A 17,870-nucleotide genomic window follows, 5' to 3' on the forward strand; every position below is an offset into this window, starting at 1 on the left:
TGATTCCAAGCCCAAGCTCATCAGCAGGTAACTCACTGATATTGATCTCTTCTTCATCGTAAACATCCACTTCCGTCAGCCGAATGAGCATTCTGGACAGAATGCTGAGGAATTGCAGGTAGGCACCTGTCTTCCCGATCTGTAGAGACAGCAAAACAGGAGCTAGCCTCAGTATGCCCTGCCTACGTGCAGGCGCTGACTGAGCACCTGACACGCCTCCACTCCTCCACCTCTTTTAACCATCTCACCTAATTAAAAGGAGGGCTGGGGGGATGCAAAGACATTTGACGGAAAATGTGGCCTGAAGAAGCATGGCAGGCAGACAGATGAACTCCGGTGGGCAGGAGACCCACCTGCTTATAAATCATTGCAAATGTCTTTCCAGATTTTAACTGGCCACATTGTTTAAGCTGTTAGAAGTAGGACTCCATCAGGAGCCGAACAAAGGTTGCTTCAAAAAAAAATGAACTGACATTTCAATAATGTCTTAAAAGAGTCTTGCGTCATTGCAAATTGCTATCTTATATTAACTGATATAGCTGTAGTAAGACAACAAAATTCACTGTGCGGGACATAAAAGGCTGGCATCACATTTCTCTCCTCCCAAGGCCAGGAAAAGAAATAAAATGATTTTTCTCTTCTTCCTTCTCTTTCTTCTTGTTTTAGACAGTCCCCTGCCCCTTCAAGCCCAGCACCAGGCCCGTATACTATTGGTCTGAGTTCACTGAGTTCACAACTGGTTACGTGGGTACCTGTGGGCTATCCTCGCCTCCCTCCACCCTGGTGCGCTAAGCATGTGCTCTCCAAGTTCTTAGCTCAACGCCCGGCTCACAGCAAGTATTTGACAAATGCTGATGAATGGAAATAACTAACTTTTTATTTTTATTTTTTTGGCGGTGCCGCACAGCATGTGGGATCTTAGCTCCCCGACCAGGGACGGAACCCACACCCCCGGCAGTGGAAGCGCGGAGTCTTAACCACTGGACTGCTAGGGAAGTCCCGGAAATAACTGACCCGTTTAAAAAGAAAATATGAGACACAACTGGGGGAGCTTTAGAGAAAATATATGCAATACATATAACTGACAAAGAATTAAAATTTATAATCTAAAGAACAAAGCGAAAGAATAAAAGTCAAATGGACTAAAGGAAAAATAAGAGAAACAAACCCAGAAAGTCACCGTAAAAGAAGTACCAATGGGGGCTTCCCTGGTGGCGCAGTGGTTGAGAATCTGCCTGCCAATGCAGGGGACACGGGTTCGAGCCCTGGTCTGGGAGGATCCCACAAGCCACAGAGCAACTAGACCCGTGAGCCACAACTACTGAGCCTGCGCGTCTGGAGCCTGTGCTCCGCAACAAGAGAGGCCGAGACAGTGAGAGGCCCGCGCACCACGATGAAGAGTGCCCCCCGCTTGCCGCAACTAGAGAAAGCCCTCGCACAGAGACGAAGACCCAACACAGCCAAAAATAATAATAAATAAATATTTTTAAAAAAGTACCAATGATGAATAAATATATTAAAATATATTCACCCTTACTATTATACTAGAAATATACTACTTCTCCCCTATCAAAAAGGCAAAAATTTTTAAAGATTGATAACATTCAGTAATGTGAGGGGTATGGAGAAACCAGGAATCCTTTTTAAAAAACATTTTATTTTTTCCTATTTTTTTAACTTACGAAAAGCACTATATACTCATTTAAAAGTTCAAGAAGTACAGATCAATAATAAAGTAGAATGGTCACAAATTCCAGTCCCCCCCGCCCCCAAGCTCTCCTGTCAGGGATTTTTTAGATATTTTCACACACGCAGACACATACACACACTGATTTTTTTCATAATTGATATGACACCATGTATATATTATTCTGCAACTTGATCTTTAAAATGTAAATATCTTAGAGAAATTTCAGTGTCAGTATATAAAGATCTACTGAATAGTTCAAACTTTCTGTGGCTGAACTGCACGATATTGTTGTGCTCAAATATATTCAACCAAACTTGACCAATGCAACTTAAGTTGCTTCCAGTCTGTTTTTTAACTACTGTAAACAATACAAAAATGAGCATTCTTATACATATTTTTGTGGGTTTGTGTTTCTTGGGGTAGGTACCTGGCAGGGGAATGAACATTCGGTGTGAAAAGGAAACATGTCTTGAATTGGGACAGTGATGATGGTGGCGACAGTAACAGTGCTTTCCAGGGGTCAGGCCACGTTCCAGGTGCCCTACAGTTATCCTCTTGTTTAGCACTCCTGTTTTTGTGATAGAGGGGCTATTATCTTCCTCCGTCTCAGATGAGGACAGTCAGGCAGAGAGAAGGCTGGAACCGGCCCAGGGCTCAGGTGATGTTTTAGTCCGAATCCAAGCCCAGGCAGTTCACTGTAGGGCCCACCCTCCAGCCCTGCCCTGTCTGGCCAAGCCCCCTCCCAAGACCCCAAACCAACCTCATGCGTCCTCCTTACATGCTCACGACACCTGACATTCACACTGCCCAGGTTCCTGCCATGTTGACAGGTGAAAGAGTCTTTTGTTGTCAGAAAAACACAAAGAGCTGGGAGGTGGAGACAGGTTTCTCACCTCACTGTTCAGTTTCACCAAAATCTTGCAGGGCAGAAACAGGGGTTGGCTTCCACTGTCAGAGTGGGAGGAAACCGCAGACTGGCCATGAGGACCGAATGCAATCACGTGGGAAATGCAGAATCGTTGTCTGAAGGAGCAAGAAGCACCCACAGAGAACTCCTCCACCCACACACCACGCAGAGGAGGAAACTGGGGTCAGAGGGTGGAGGTCACCCAGCCGTCCACCTGCCCACTTAGGGCCATCCGAGATTCCACCGCGGGAAGGCAGGTGTGAATAAGCCCCAAACCTGCCTCCGGGCACGAACACAAGCCCCGTGGAGCCTGGGCGCGCGGGGCGGCACCCACCTGGGGGGGCCCGCTGAGCAGCAGCCGGCGCGGGTGGAAGCCGTCCACGCGGCCCTCGGCGCGGCTGCCGTAGTCCATGTGGCTGGGCCGGGGCACCGTCCACTGCCGGTAGTACAGTGACTGCTCTGTGGACGTCATGGTCTTGCTGAGCAGGGGCCGGAACGAGCTGGCCCACATGACCGAGTGCGAGGGCAGGAGCGAGGCGGCCTTGGGCAGGCCGCTGCCGTCGGTGGACGTGACCATGTCGTACACCAGCTTGGGCAGGAAGACCACAGGCGGCCGCCGGCAGGCCTTGCTCGCGGAGCACTGGGCGGCCTGCAGGACGAGCGGGCCGGCGGCGGGCATCGCGGACGAGGAGGGCGAGCCCGAGGAGGACGATGAGGGCGCTGACACCTGGACGCTCCACTGGCCGGTCTTGAGGCCGGGGTCCGGCTGGGGGGCCGGCCCGGGGCTGCGCCTGCTGACGACCGCCGGCGGCCCCCGCCTGGCCCCGAGCCACTGTCTCTCTCCCGGGGCCCTGCCCTCCTCCGCGGGGCCGCAGGGCTGAGGCGATCGGGCCCGGTCCCCCCGCGAGGGCCCCGCCGGCTGAGCCTGAGCCGGGGACTCACCGCACCACGCTGAGCCTGGGGAGAGAGGGTCCCGTCAGTCAGGGCCCCGGACCCGCCGCTCCTGCTTCTGCAGCACTAACTCCCCTTACCTGCAACGACTGGGAATTTCGGTCAATGCCGTCCCACCTCTGGTTAAATACAGACTCTGTCCTTCTGACAAAGCCAAGAGGCACCGCGGGGAGAGAGCCAGCACGGCTCCCTGGCCCCGTACACGTCGCAAAGGCCTCTCCTCTGCACCCCCCGCCCGATCTGTTCCAGAACCCTCACCTGCAGCGCCCAGCCTACACTCCCGCTTCTGTGCAGGTGCATCCTGGAGCTCCGATCTCCCCTCTGCACAGCACAGTGGTGCTTCTGGTTCAAAGCAGCAAAACTCACAGGACTGAAAAGGCTTGACTCTAACGCTACAACCACTTAGCTTCTAGAAGAACTCAAGACGGAAAATGCAGCACACACAGCAGCTACCCAAACATGGGGTTTCTTTTGCCCTTTTCCCCACGTGGACCATGTTGAAAGGCAAGATGAGTGTGGGTCCCCGGACACCGAGGAGCAGCGTTGTCTTTCATGTCAACCCAGCCACATCTGCCCGGGGCACGCGTGCCAGCTCCGAGCAACCCCGAGGACCTCAGGCGCCACGGGAACCACATCTCTGTCTTAGCTCTGCTGTTTCCCCGGAGACGAGGGGAGCTGCCTCCCAGGCCACCCTCCCCAGACCCCGCCCCACGACACTTGCTTCAGCCTGCCTGCTGCACACCACACCGCTCAGCCAGCCTCCCCACTGGATCCCAGCTCCCCAGCAAGGCTCTGACTCAGCCCCGCGGCCTGCGTCTTGCTTGGTTACAGGCTGCTCGTGGACAGAGGAAATGCAGCAGCGGCCTGTCCCCCTAGGCTAAAGGCCTGACGCCTGCTAAATCGCCTCTTCCCCGGGCAAGCCACCCGAGGTGATCAGCTCAGAGGCAGCGGACGAGCTAAGGACCAGGGTCGGGGAGGCTATGAGGACCTGGGCATCTGGCCCGGGGGAGGGACAGGTGGACACAAAGGACGTGAAAGGGGCATGAGGTTCCAAAAGCAGACCACGGGGACCCAAATGTCTTCACCCACGTGCTAGGTTGTGAGGTCCAGACTGGGAGGACCCGCAGGACGGAGATCCACAATGATGCTTCTCTCCGTCCACCCGCCCTGACCTCAGTCATTCTGCCCCGGTTGAGTCCAGGGGGACTGTCAGTCTATAAAAGAGCGACCCAGCCCCTCCCAGGCTGACTCGTGGGACCCCACCCCCCACTCTTGACTCCTGTGGCCAAGGCTCCCCTCCCTGGACCTCCTGAAATGTGGGAGTTACACCGAAGTCCACGGGAAGCATCTCATCAGAGACACGGGAAGCATCTCATCAGAGACCCCTAAGATCCCAGGACCCTCTGAGGAATTATAAAAAGTCACCTCACCGGAAGGGAAGGCTGGCTGGCAGCCTGGGCAATCTATGCCACCTGAAGACACTGCACAGACCCACGTGTCCCAGAACCTTCTAGAAAGCTGTCAGCCCAGGATCAGAGAAAAACAAAGCACCATACCTCTCTATTCTAACGGCACAGATCACCCCCTCCTCAGGTGCCCCCCTGGTACCCTGGGCTCCCTCTAGTGCTTGGGGCAGAAGGATAACAAGCGGCAGCATTTGGCTTTTCTGACCAACTCTAGCCTGTAAATCAGACCTTTCTTCTACCACAGAGACCAGGCTCATGTTAAGGAGGCCTCGTCTGACTCCCTCTGTGCACACCTGTGAGGGAGAGCCCCACCACCGGCCCACTGTTATCCGTGGGCAGGTGGGGAGGGGGAAGGAGAAAGGAAACCAAAGAAGGCCCCAAGCCAAACCCCCTGATGTGCTCCGACCTTTGCAGCCACGCCCTGACCCTGAGCTGTAACCCTGGGACCACTCACTGCACCCAAGCATGACACACACCTTCAGGCCCCAAGCCTCCTCTACCTGTGAAGTCTCCTCCACCTGGAATACCTTCTCCTGCACTGGAAAGCCTTCTCCTGCAAGGCCCAAAGGCCAGCTGCTCTCTGAAACCTGCAGGGGTCACACCCTACCCCTAAATCTGCCCCACCTGAGACAAAATTAATCACTTCCTCATATGCATAACCGTAACACCTCACGGGTGTGAATATGTGTGCAGAAAAAATACAGCAGCCCCTACTGCAACATAACCTGGTCCAAAGGAACAATGGTTTCCTTGAGAGCAGGTCCGTATCTAATTGGTCTCTCAATGCCCTGAGCCAGGTAGAGAGTAGGTTCTCCGTAAATGCTTGCGGTGGGAAGACATGCGATATGTCTCACGTGTGCCCGTCCTGACTGCTCCTGAGGCCGAGGCATCCCTCAGAGCAGAGGCCTGGAGCGCTTCATCCACATTCCCCGCTCCCTCCACCAAAGTGTGGTCCAGGTCCAGGGGTCAGTGACACTTGCTAAATTTTGTTATTTCTCCCCCAGTGAAGTCTTCTATGTCCACTTCTCTCCGCCCTCAGACTCGACAAGAACACTCACCCAGCTCCTCTCCCCTGATTCCCCAAACCAACAGCTGCCTGTAGAGCACAGAGGGAGGGCCCTCTGACATCACCCCGCACAGGCCCTGCAGGGGACGAGGCCACGACCTCCTCCCGGGAAGGACTCCCCACTCCCCGCCCAAGTCCAGAAAGACGCGTACTCTCTAGAAAGGCCAGTTCTTCGTAGATCCCTTCTCTTTCCAGTTCTAGTTGAAAATAAAGGATCTCTTTTCATTTGAAATCTCAAAAAACAAAAACGGTCCAATTGTGGGATCCTTACCCCTTGGAGACTTACTGGATGCCTTAGAGGAGAGGGATGAAGACGCGGAGTCATGGGAGCGGGAGCGTTCTCTCTTCACAGGGCTCCTCTTCTCTGATGTGGAGCCTGGTTCAAAACACACACACTGAAGAGGCCTCGTAATCATGGTCCTGTACATTCCCCCAGCACTTCACAGTTTACAAAGTGTGTTCACACATATCATCTCTCATCTGTCCACCCACCCACCCAACCACCCATCCATCCATCCCTCCGTCCGTCCATCCCTCCATCCATCCATCCCTCCATCCATCCCTCCTTCCATCCATCCATCCATCCCTCCATCCATCCCTCCTTCCATCCATCCATCCATCCCTCCCTCCATCCATCCCTTCATCCATTCCTCCTTCCCTCCATCCCTCCTTCCATCCGTCCCTCCATCCATCCCTCCATCCATCCCTCCATCCATCCCTCCCTCCCTCCATCCCTCCATCCATCCATCCCTCCCTCCCTCCCTCCCTCCATCCATCCATCCACGTTCCCAGGCATCCTCCTCTGATGGAGTGCTGAGGAGACAGGTGTACAACACAGCGCAGGCCAGTGAGGCACTGGTGGGTCAGTGAGGCTCCTGCCCAGGGGTCACAGCTACAGGACAGAGTAAGGAGAGCAAAGAGGGAGGAGCCCAGGGGCCAGGTGCCCACCCAGCAGGGAGAAGCAGGAGCAGGGAAACATCCTGGGAAAGGTGACCCTGATCCCGGTTCTGAAGGGCCGGCAGGGATTTCCAGGTGAAGCACGGAGCAGAGGGAACTCGAGTGGCCGGGAGAACGCCTGTGTGGCCCAGAGGTGACAGAGCAGAGCACATTCATGAGATGAGTGTGGCCAAGAGCCCAGGGTGTGGCATAGGGGCCGGAAGCCAAGAGGAACGAATGGGGAAAGGACGGAGGTGAGTCGGGAGATCCCAGGAGTGTGGATTCACTCCACGGGCAATTTCATGTCAGGGTCCCATTCACGTCTGTGAAAGGTTCCTACAGCACCAGGCGGGTCTTTCCACCCCACTTTACAGATGAGTCATCTGAGGCTTGGAGAGGACGTGACCTGTCCAAAGCCACACAGCCAGAGATGGAGGGGGAAGAGCGTACTCATCTTCCAGCTCTCCATCTCTCTCTCTGCTACACCAAACCCCACGAATGCCTTGCATATTTGTAGTAGCAGCTTTTTATTTTCTCTCGCTATCCTGTTGACTACAGCCAAATGCCTTGCATTGCTCCGATTTATGTGTCCTATTAAAATACATGGCGTTGAACTTTGATGTCTGCAAACGAAACTAGCCTGTTTTCATAAATCTCAATAAGGGACAGATCCTGTTAATTCACATAGAGGAAACAAGCGAGTGAACCTTAAACCAGGCAGTAATTCCGCCAGCAATTCAAACAAGGCCTGAACGTAAAGCCTAGGAAATCTCCATTTTTCTTCCTACTCCTTAAGAATTCTAGAGCTACGAAGAACCTGTTGGGATTTCCATTTTCTCACATCACCAAAAATGAGGGGGAGAAAGCAAAGTCTGAAATCGTTGAGGGATTTCCCCCAAAGACATATCTCGATGGCTCTCATCGGGAGCTACTGACCAGCAGACGGGCCCAGGGCCGCGCTGCGTGCGGGACAGGTGTCTAGACCGGCCCTCCCCACCTTCCGTCACCAGCTCCTCATCCTCGTTGTCTGTGCTGCTCAGCTTTTCAGCGTCGCTCTCCAAGGCCTCACTCCGGGCCCCCTTCTCCAGGGGAGCCTCGCTGCTCACAAAGTAAGCGGCCAGGCCCAGCTCCTGCTCCAATGCCGTCCTCACCAGGCAGGAGGAGTTTATGAGCCGCAGGTCACAGTACCGCAGAGACCTGGGAGGAAACGGAAGAAGGGCTCTATCGACTGCCTTCTACAGAGGAGGTACCGCTCGTGCTGGGGACCAGCACTCTGCCTTCCTCATTAGGCCCCTAGGACTCGTGCAAACGGAGAAGCAAACAGCATCACTGGGACCCCTGAGCAACAACGTCTGTTTGACTGCAAGTCTCTGGGGGCCCATGCCGTGGATCTAGCCCCGTGCTGCTTGGAATCAAAGGAACACTGACTTTCAGGTCAGACAAAAATGAGGCTTGAACCCCTGCCCTGCCACTTCCTGGCGACAGACCCTCGACAAGCTGGGCAACTTCTTGGAGGCTCAGGTTTTTTTCAAATGAAAGATGGCCATGAATATTAATAACCATCTCCGTGCACTGCTGGGATAAATATATGCAATAAGTGGATATTTGATTATTCCATCAACATTTAAAATGTGCCCAAGACTATGCCCTACGCAAGGGAGAGGATGGTGATCAAGTCATCGCCATACTGGAAACGAGAGTCTGCCTGGGAAGACACGCCAATGAGTCACGACACACGTGGAGAAGTGGGCACAGAGGGCAGGCTGGGGCAGGGCTCGCAGCTGTGCGGGGGAAACAGCAAAGGGCTTGGAGAGAGGCAGATGGGGGGTGCAGTTAGGCTTTTACTGAAGCAAATGACCTTTCATTTGCTCATCTATAAAACAGGGGAGTAATACTATGGTCGTAAGGTGCAAATACTAGATTAAAAGTCTAGCCCAGTGCCTGATACAAAAAGTAAATGCTTGCTCAACATTAAGATAGACTAAGACATTGTCTTAGTCCTTATGGAGTTGAGGAATAGAAGACTTGATCCGTGACACGGCAACAACCGAGGTTGAACCCTGTGCGGACACTTCTACCCGGCCCGTGAGTATGCGGCGCGAGGTGGCCCTCGCGTAAGTGTCGTGAGGCCAAGCGGCAAGAAGCCGGGCGGCCCTGGAGTCCGCCATGCGGCGCACTGGCTTAACCTCTGTAAGCCTCAGCTTCCTCATCGGCTACAGGGCCTCCACCCACGGAGCCCGGCAAGAGTCCCCACATCCCCCACCACGAGCCCGGGGGGTGCCTGTCTGAGAATTAGGGAAAGCTGCCCAGGCCTCAGACGCATTTCACTGACATTTGCTGGAAAACGGTCACCATAAAGATACACATCTATGATGACTTTGATGTGAAGGCATTCCCAAGAGTCGGGCAGGGGAAGCTTGACCTGGCAAAGCCGCCAGCAGCGAGCCCGGGCAACTGGCTCCTCAGAGACCCCCAGGTGCACAGTCCCCCCCCACTCACCTCGGTAAGGACTCCCCATGTGGGTCCATCCCACTGAAGATCAGGATGCAAGGCAGGCCCTCCAACTCCAAGTATGTCTGAGGCCTCCACTCCGCATCCTCAATTTTCTGCCACATCTGCAGGTAATTAAAAAGAAAGCTGTAAGACTTCTTACTTTCCAACCAGCCCAGCTCTAAGGGAACCTTGATATCCTTCTGTTGATTTAAAGCTCTTGCAATGCCTCGCTGGATTTTTATCAAATTTAAACTGCAAACAAGCATACCATTGGCTTCACCACGGGACTCCCAGCCACACAGAACACTGCCTGGCACTTATCAACTGTTCAAGAAATATCTGCCAACTGACTGCCTGATTCTTTGCGAGACAGCGTATATCCTCAACTGTCTAACATTTGGTACTATGTTCTCTCCATTGTGGGGCTGTGCCTTCACAGTTCCTTCCCAATTATTCTCTCAGTATTCTTACCCTAACCATTTTGCATCCTCCGTCACCTGTACGTTTAGTGAAAGGCGATTACGGTCCAGGCACTGTGCTAGTTTGGGGGGCTGAGATGTGTGGGGCTGTCCTTGCCCTTCTCTGCTGGGGGAGGAGCCAGATGACAGGCAGGTAAAACAGAACCTGCCCCAGGTTGGGGGGGGCAGGGGGACAAGTAAGGGGAAGGGCAGCTTCCTGAAAGAAGAAAAGACGCTGGGGACTTCCCTGGGGGTGCAGTGGTTAAGAATCCGCCTGCCAAAGCAGGGGACACGGGTTCGAGCCCTGGTCCAGGAAGATCCCACATGCCGTGGAGCAACTAAGCCCGTGTGCCACAACTACTGAGCCTGCGCTCTAGAGCCCGCGAGCCACAGCTACTGAGCCCGCATGCCACAACTACTGAGCCCGTGAGCCACAACTACTGAGCCCATGTGCCACAACTACTGAGCCCGTGAGCCACAACTACTGAAGCCTGCGTGCCTAGAGCCCATGCTCTGCAACAAGAGAAGCCACCGCAATGAGAAGCCCATGCACCGCAACAAAGAGTAGCCCCTGCTCACCGCAACTAGAGAAAGCCCACGCGCAGCAACGAAGACCCAACGCAGTCAAAAATAAATTTTAAAAAATTAAAAAAAAAAGACACTGAGTTGAATTCTGCAGATTGATAGGCATCAGCTAAATAAACAAGAAGAAGAAGAAATGAATCCCCAGAAAGAAATAAAATCAAGCTACAACCCAGAAGTTTGAAAGAGCAAGACAGTGTGTTTTGGGGGGGGGGGGTGCAGCTTTTATAAGTAATGTGGTACAGCTGCACTGAAAGCTGCAGGTAGGCACGTGGCAAGAGAGGCAGCTGGAGGGGTGGCCCGGTATGCAGAGGCCACGATGGACCGATGGACCGCGATGGGACCTTAAGGAGTTTGTCGCCACCCCACTCCCTCTCCTCCCCTCCCCCTAGTGGTCCCGCCCCACCGCCCTCCCAGGAGTCTATCCCCACTCCTGTCCCACCTTGAGCTGCTTCAAGAAGTGCTTCCCGATGGTGATGCCAGAGCTGGGGTTGCCCAGGATGATCTCAAAGTGCTCCTCCAGGGCCAGCCGCGCCCGCACGTGGGCCAGCCGTTCGTAGGCCACGGCCGCCAGCGGGGAGCAGGGCACCCGCAGCAGGACCATGAGCCCGTGGCCGCAGGGGCACTGCTTCGGGGAGTTGATGAGGTTCTGCGTGATCTCCAGCGTCTCCACCGACGTGTAGTTCTTCATCTGAGAGAGGCCGCTCACGGCCATCATCGCGGCCGTGTAGTGCTGCACGAGAACAAAGGTCCTGATCACCGCGCTGTGCAGGCGGGGGAACCTGCAAGGAACAGAGAGAGACCACGTCGTGACCCAGGGCTGCCACCCCCAAGGATGCCCAGAGAGCTCCGAGAGAGAAAGGCCTTCCCGGGGCAAACAAGTAACCCAGACACCTGCCATCTCGGGCACAGGCAACTCCTGGATCACAAACAAGTGGTGTTGCCTTTTGAAGCTGGTTGTTTACAACCTGAAATTGAAGTCTTCCTTAGAAGTCAAGTCAAAAACTGCTTTAGGGCTTCCCTGGTGGCGCAGTGGTTGGGAATCTGCCTGCCAATACAGGGGACACGGGTTTGAGCCCTGGTCTGGGAAGATCCCGCATGCCGCGGAGCAACTGGGCCCGTGAGCCACAAATTACTGAGCCTGCGCGTCTGGAGCCTGTGCTCCGCAACGAGAGAGGCCGCGATAGTGAGAGGCCCGTGCACCGCGATGAAGAGTGGCCTCCGCTTGCCACAACTAGAGAAAGCCGTCGCACAGAAACGAAGACCCAACACAGCCATAAATAAATAAATAAATAAAAATTAAAAAAAAAAAAAAGGTTCTTCCCTATTAAAAAAAAAAAAAATCAGTGATAAATTTAAAACATTTTGAAGTAGCCGGGGTTGGGAGGGAGTGGTGGGGAAGAGAGGTCATTACACAGAGAGAAACAAAGGCGATGATGACAGCAGACTTCTGGTTTGAAACAATGTATGTCAGAAGACAGTAGAGCAACATCTTTAATACTTTGAAAGAAAAAAGTCAACCTAAATTTTATACCCAGGGAAAATATCTTTCAAAAATGAGGCAAAATAAAGACTTTTAAAGACACATAAAAGCTGAAAGAATTCATCACCAGCAGACCTTCCCTCCAAGAAATGTTAAAGAAAGTCCTTTGGACAGAAGGAAAATGATGCCGGATAAAAATCTGGATCTACACAAATGAATGAAGAGCACTGGAAGTATTAACTATGTGCATAAATTAAAAAGGAGCTTTTAAAAAATATTATTTAAATATCTTTAAAAGATGATCGACTGCCTAAAGCAAATGTGATTTATTGGGGAGTTTATAACATATATAAGTAAAATGCATGATAACAAAAGCACAAAGCCTAGGAGGAAAGAAATGGAAACATACTATTGTAAGAATCTTATACAGGAAGTGGTATAATATCACTTGAAAGTAGACTGTTCAGGCAGGTTCCATGATTTGCCTAAAGTTAAAACTCATAAAGAGTACAGCCAGGATGTATGGTGACATGATCACTCTGGCCTTCTACCAGCTGTGAGAGCTCGCTCCGTACAGTTTCGTAGGTCTACTGTTTTGGACTTAAGTGACGAGGATTTGGTCTGGCTTCACTACAAACCCCCCACATGACTTTGGGCAAGTGACCTAACCCAAGTCTTTGTTTCTTTCTCTGTCAAATGGGGGAATAACAGTGTCCCCTATCTCACTGTGCCATTGTGAGGATTATTTTAGGCAATAAATGGAAAATACTGGCCCAACGTCTACAGATCCCTAAGCGCTCAGCACATGTTTGCTGCACGAGGAGAAGCCGGGGAGCTGGGCAGAGAAGCAGAGGCGGGACAAAGGTCAGTTCTCACAGCCTTAGTGTAAAATCTTGGAGCGTGTCTTCCCTCAGCAAGGTTCTGAGAGCTCGGCTGACAATCCACGAGTTGGACAAGTGGCCTGATTAAACCCATCAGCATCAGAGCTGAAAGGGATTTAGTTCCCCAAAGGGTGCTCTGGGGAACACTAATCCCATGAGACAATGGAGATACTGCACGCTTTAGCCGTCTCTTGGAGATTTATAGCACATGTGGCACATTGAAGGCTTTGAGAACTCTCATTGGGAGAAGAATCCTTTGTTAAATGTAAGGTTTATCAAACACACATGACCATGGAACCCCTCGTGACGTAACAACTATTAGCATCCAGCAGTGTAGCTTGGGAAGTACGTGTCTAATTCAATCCCTTTGTCAGCAGGTGAGACAAATGAGGCGCCACGAGGGGAGAGGGCAGAGCTCAGTTCAACACCCACAACTGGCGGCAGAGCCATTCATTTTGTTTTGTATTAGACAGTCTGTAAAGCTTGGCCTGGCTTTTCCACGTATAAACGGTGTGGATGTCGGCACTTAACCTCCCTGAGCCTCAGTTCCCTCATCTGTAAAATGGCAGCGCTGATATCCACCTCAGGGGTCTGCTGTGACAGGGTTGAAAAGGTAGCACGGACTCTGGGTTCACACCCAGTTCTGTCACTTGCTAGACGTGTGGCCTGAGAAAGTCATGGGGTCTCCCTGAGTCTCAGTTTATTTGCAAAATGGGAATAAAAATAGCAACTGGCTCAGAGAGGTCGGGAGGACTCAATAACATGATGAATGTAAGAAGAGTGACTGGCACAAAATAAGCCCACCGTAGATGACATGCAAAGGAAATAAAGACAAAGCCAACTGACCGCCACTCTCTCTTCCTTTACACCTTTTGCTATCTTACCTCCCATTTTCTTGCCCTCCCTTGAGTCTCATCTCTCAAATTTTCTGGAACAACATCACCGGCCCAAAAAGGCAAGACGAGAAATAAACCAGGATCCCTTTAACGGAGGGACTGAGTCACCCAGGAAGGGACAGAGGTGGCCCCCTTCCTGGAATTCCCTGGCTGCACATTCCTCACCTTGCACTTGACTACGGAGCATTTTTAGTAACTTCAAGAGAGACGGGTACCTTTTTCCCAATGCGGTGACCATGGCCTCAAAGGAGCTGTCGTATCTCAGCAAGGGGAGGCTGTGTCCTGAGAGGGTGGACTCGATGAACTCGGACAGCCCGAAGTACTTCTTATTCTCAGGATACAAGTCCACTCCCTAAAACAGAAGCGCAGCGGTCACGCAAACATTGCCTTTGTGGGGACTGAGAGGGTCACACGCCGGGCGCACAGATGACCTGGACGGGCATCTTGATCTGAACCATGCTGACTGCAATCCCCTGGATGACGTTTTATAATTGTCTTTCCTCTGCGGCCCCAGAGCACGGTGCACTCCACGCGTAAGGGCCGGCGTCTCCCCATCGGTCAAGACTTTTCCATTCAGCTGACCCCAGTGCCTTTGCCAAGAAGAAAATCAGCCTCTTTTTTTTTTTTAAACACACAACTTCCTTTGTTAAAATTGCTTCTTTCCAACAATTTTGGCTGGTTTTAGGAATAGACAAATCAACTGTTTTGCATTCAGCTGCTATTAAATCAGCAGAAAGAAATGCATTCATCCAACCAATTTTACCCACACTGATATAAAATTCCTCCCAAACTAACATCAGAGCTTATCAAACTTCAGAGCACAGCAAAGTTGCGGGGGGGGGGGGGGGGGAGGATGCTAAAATTACAAAGGCATGAATTTCATCCTTAAGTAGCACAGTGGTTAAACATGAGGGCCGTGGATTTCGCTGGACTGGGTCATATCCTGGCTCCTGAACCTTCTAGCTGCATGGCTTTAGGCAAGCGGCTTCACCCCTCCCCTCTGCCTCATTTTCCCCATTTGTAAATCGGAAATCATCCTAGCACGTGTCTTATCTGAGTTCATACGATAAAGCACTTAGAACAGTGCCTGCCTGGCTCACGGTAAGCACTACATAAAAACAAATGCCGTTGCTACCTCTGATTCTGAATCGGCGGGAAGGAAGCCAAGCATCAGCGCCTTTAGAAGTTCCTCGGATGATTCCGAGACACTCTGAAAAAGTCCGCAACTTGATGTCTACTTATTGCTTGTGTAATTAGGTGGAATCCAACCACCAGATTTCTCAAATTACCAGAATGACTGCTGTCTTCTATTTTGATGAGAAAATGGCAGGTGATAAGCTGAAATAAAACTCACCAGGGTTTGTGGACGTGTGTTCAGTTTGAGGAAGGAGATTTTGAACCTTGCTGCTGAAGGATGCAGGGGTAGGAAAGCCAGGAACATTTCCAGGGCTTCTAGACAAACTTAAGAGTCACCCCATGTGGAGTCCAAATCCCCACAGCCCTAGAGGGCTGTACGTCCAACACCAGGAGAGCAGGTGTTCAGAACGCTGCTCAGAGAGCTTCAGTCGCCAGAGAAACAGTAAACCAACTGTGTTGCATTACATGCTCTAAGACAGGGTGCCAACAAATGCACACAGGAAGGTTTCTAAAGACCAAGAAGGGTTTAAATCTAACCCTGGGTAGAATCAAAGATCCAAGGAGCTGGAACCCACTGACCCTCAACTGGGCTAGTCAGTCAAGTCTTTAGTGAACGGGATCTCTCCCAACGCAAGGTCATTGCTACAGTGGGCCCAGCAGCCTGGGACACGCACATTACTGTAGGAGGCCGGCCAGTGTATCTCGTTGTAAGGGCTGATGAGGGTGTGCTGCGTCTGCAGTGCATACGGGAAGGAGGTCACGTGGAGCGTCACGATGTTGGGGGCCTCCTTCACCTCCTTGCAGTTGAGCAATCTGTCCACCAGCCCCACGGACGGGTCACTCTGGGAGTAGAGGTCGTGAACAGCGCTACTGAGGGAGCAAAAGGGGGAGAAGAAACGATAAGCGGAATGGCAAGCACTGTCCTGTCATTTGACGACAATCAAGCAGTTGGATCAATTGACAGCGAGCCTCCCAACGCTGGCAACAATCGAAGCTTAGGGCTCTGCCCATGACTAGGAAAATGAAATTTTTAAATATGACTGCGCTTCAGGTACCCTTCAGGGACTCCCCTGAATACTCATGACTTATTAAAAGCTTGGCTGGGGGAACAGTGTCTACAGAGGATTGCTGGCAAGATACACAATCCACCTGCTTCTCTAGCACAGGGATGCTCAGCCAGGAGTTGTCAACGAGTCGCCTTTTCTCCCTTGGCCCCATCTGATTGTACACCTGCCCCCTTAAATTCTTTTCTCCAACAGTCCTACTGACCTTGAAATGACCCAAAGAGGACATAACATGGTAAATTCTATACTAAATTTTAAAGTATAGGGTCAGGAATGGGAAGCATTTTGGACAAGGGGCCGAGGAGACAAGTGCGTCTCAGCCTTTCTCAGTGGGTCAATGGTCTCAGCATTCTTGTCTGTAAATCTAGGGGGACAGGAAAAAAATCAGTGCTTCACCTTTTGGGTGGCAGGTAGCCACTCTGAGAAACCTACCCACCAAATGGATATGTACAATTTAGCTTTTTATATACTTCAGAATGTTCAAATTCTCCCACGCCCATACATGGACGCGAGAAGTAAACCCTTTAACTGGGTGAAATTTAAGGCTCTGGCCAGCCCTGAGCTTCTGCCCTTGCGCTAAATCAAAGCCTTCCTCCGATACCCGACCCACAATCTTCTTTCCCACCTCATCCATGTCAGTGGCAGTGTCTAAACACACAACCCCAAGGCCAGTCTCACGGAGATGACCAATCCTGGTAAACACCCAGGAATCCTGCCAGACTCCAGGCTTGACACTATCTGAAATTCATCTAGATTTATGTTCATTTGAATTGAGAAAGTAACATCTCCCCTGGGAAGGGCACCAGCTGTGACCCATGGTGTCCAGAGCCAATGGGGCTCCACCAGGAAGGGGCCTGGGCAGAGCTACTCCCATCAGGATCCCTTCCCGGCACCTGTTGCTCTGCCACTGATACCCTCCCTCCCCCACCCCAGCCTGCGACACTGAGCGAGATGCTTCCCTTCTCTAGTTTCCATAATGGTACCTTTCAGAGGCTGCACTAGATGATCCCTCAGGTAACTTCCGGCCCTAAGGTCTGAAATACACCCACAGCATCTGCCTACAAATGCCAAGCCCCCAACACCATTCATCTTTTTAATGCTTATACCCACAGTATTACCCATACATATTATTCAAAGAAGGGAAATGCCAGCCCTGCCATGTGCTGACGCCAGGCTGACCTCACGAGATCCCAGTGGGCGTGGTCGTGGATGAGGACGAAGAGCGTGTGTGGATTCTGAAAGGAGTTTTGCAGAAAGGCCTTGAATTTTGTCTGCGCCTCGGCATCTAGCTTCAAAACATACTGCTCGACCCTCTGCTTGGTCATGTGCTCCTTTTCCAAGCCAAGCTCCAGCAAAACCCCTGCAACACAGTGAAAATGCATCCGTAACTCCGAACATGGTCATGAGTTCTTCACGCAGCAACAGACACTTGAGGAGCACCTCGCATATGGCAGGCTCCTTGCTGGGACCGGAGGCTGCGGGGATGCAGGAGGAACGTGTGAGTCAGGGAGGCCGATGCCCGTGCAAGCGACTGTCGTGTCACTGCCTGCAGGAGCAGGGCCTGGAGGTGGGCCTGCTCCCCAGCGCGGTATGTACACAGCCCACCCAGGGGCACAGCAGAGCTGCCTCCGTGAAGCAGCTTAGCCCAGCATGGGTGACTGAAGGAAAGGGAAAGGTCCCCTCTCACCCACCAAATTCATCTCCAGCCTGAATGCCACCAGGTCTTAGGTTAGAGCACTCAGAGTGAACCCTCCGAGTGAAGACACTGACTCTCTGTGTGGTTCATGTTTAATCCCCTTGAAAGCACAGGGAAAATACATTAAGTTGAAGCCAGATATCGGGACGTACTTCACTGACTTG

General features: G+C 52.1%; 1 protein-coding gene across 1 annotated transcript in view; it reads right to left on the minus strand.

Annotated features, from left to right (window-relative positions):
- GREB1 (growth regulating estrogen receptor binding 1) overlaps nucleotides 1-17,870 on the minus strand; it is a 140,329-nt gene that overhangs the window by 17,832 nt on the left and 104,627 nt on the right. The window contains exons 15-23 of the mRNA XM_057558147.1: nucleotides 17,190-17,370; nucleotides 15,621-15,816; nucleotides 14,025-14,161; nucleotides 10,992-11,331; nucleotides 9,516-9,631; nucleotides 8,014-8,213; nucleotides 6,367-6,456; nucleotides 2,932-3,554; nucleotides 37-139 (exon numbers count right to left, since the gene is read on the minus strand). Coding sequence (XP_057414130.1) covers nucleotides 37-139; nucleotides 2,932-3,554; nucleotides 6,367-6,456; nucleotides 8,014-8,213; nucleotides 9,516-9,631; nucleotides 10,992-11,331; nucleotides 14,025-14,161; nucleotides 15,621-15,816; nucleotides 17,190-17,370 — 1,986 coding nt within the window. The remainder of the gene's footprint in view (nucleotides 1-36; nucleotides 140-2,931; nucleotides 3,555-6,366; nucleotides 6,457-8,013; nucleotides 8,214-9,515; nucleotides 9,632-10,991; nucleotides 11,332-14,024; nucleotides 14,162-15,620; nucleotides 15,817-17,189; nucleotides 17,371-17,870) is intronic.

This window comes from Balaenoptera acutorostrata, chromosome 12 (genome assembly GCF_949987535.1).
Source record: "Balaenoptera acutorostrata chromosome 12, mBalAcu1.1, whole genome shotgun sequence".
Lineage (NCBI taxonomy): Eukaryota > Metazoa > Chordata > Mammalia > Artiodactyla > Balaenopteridae > Balaenoptera > Balaenoptera acutorostrata.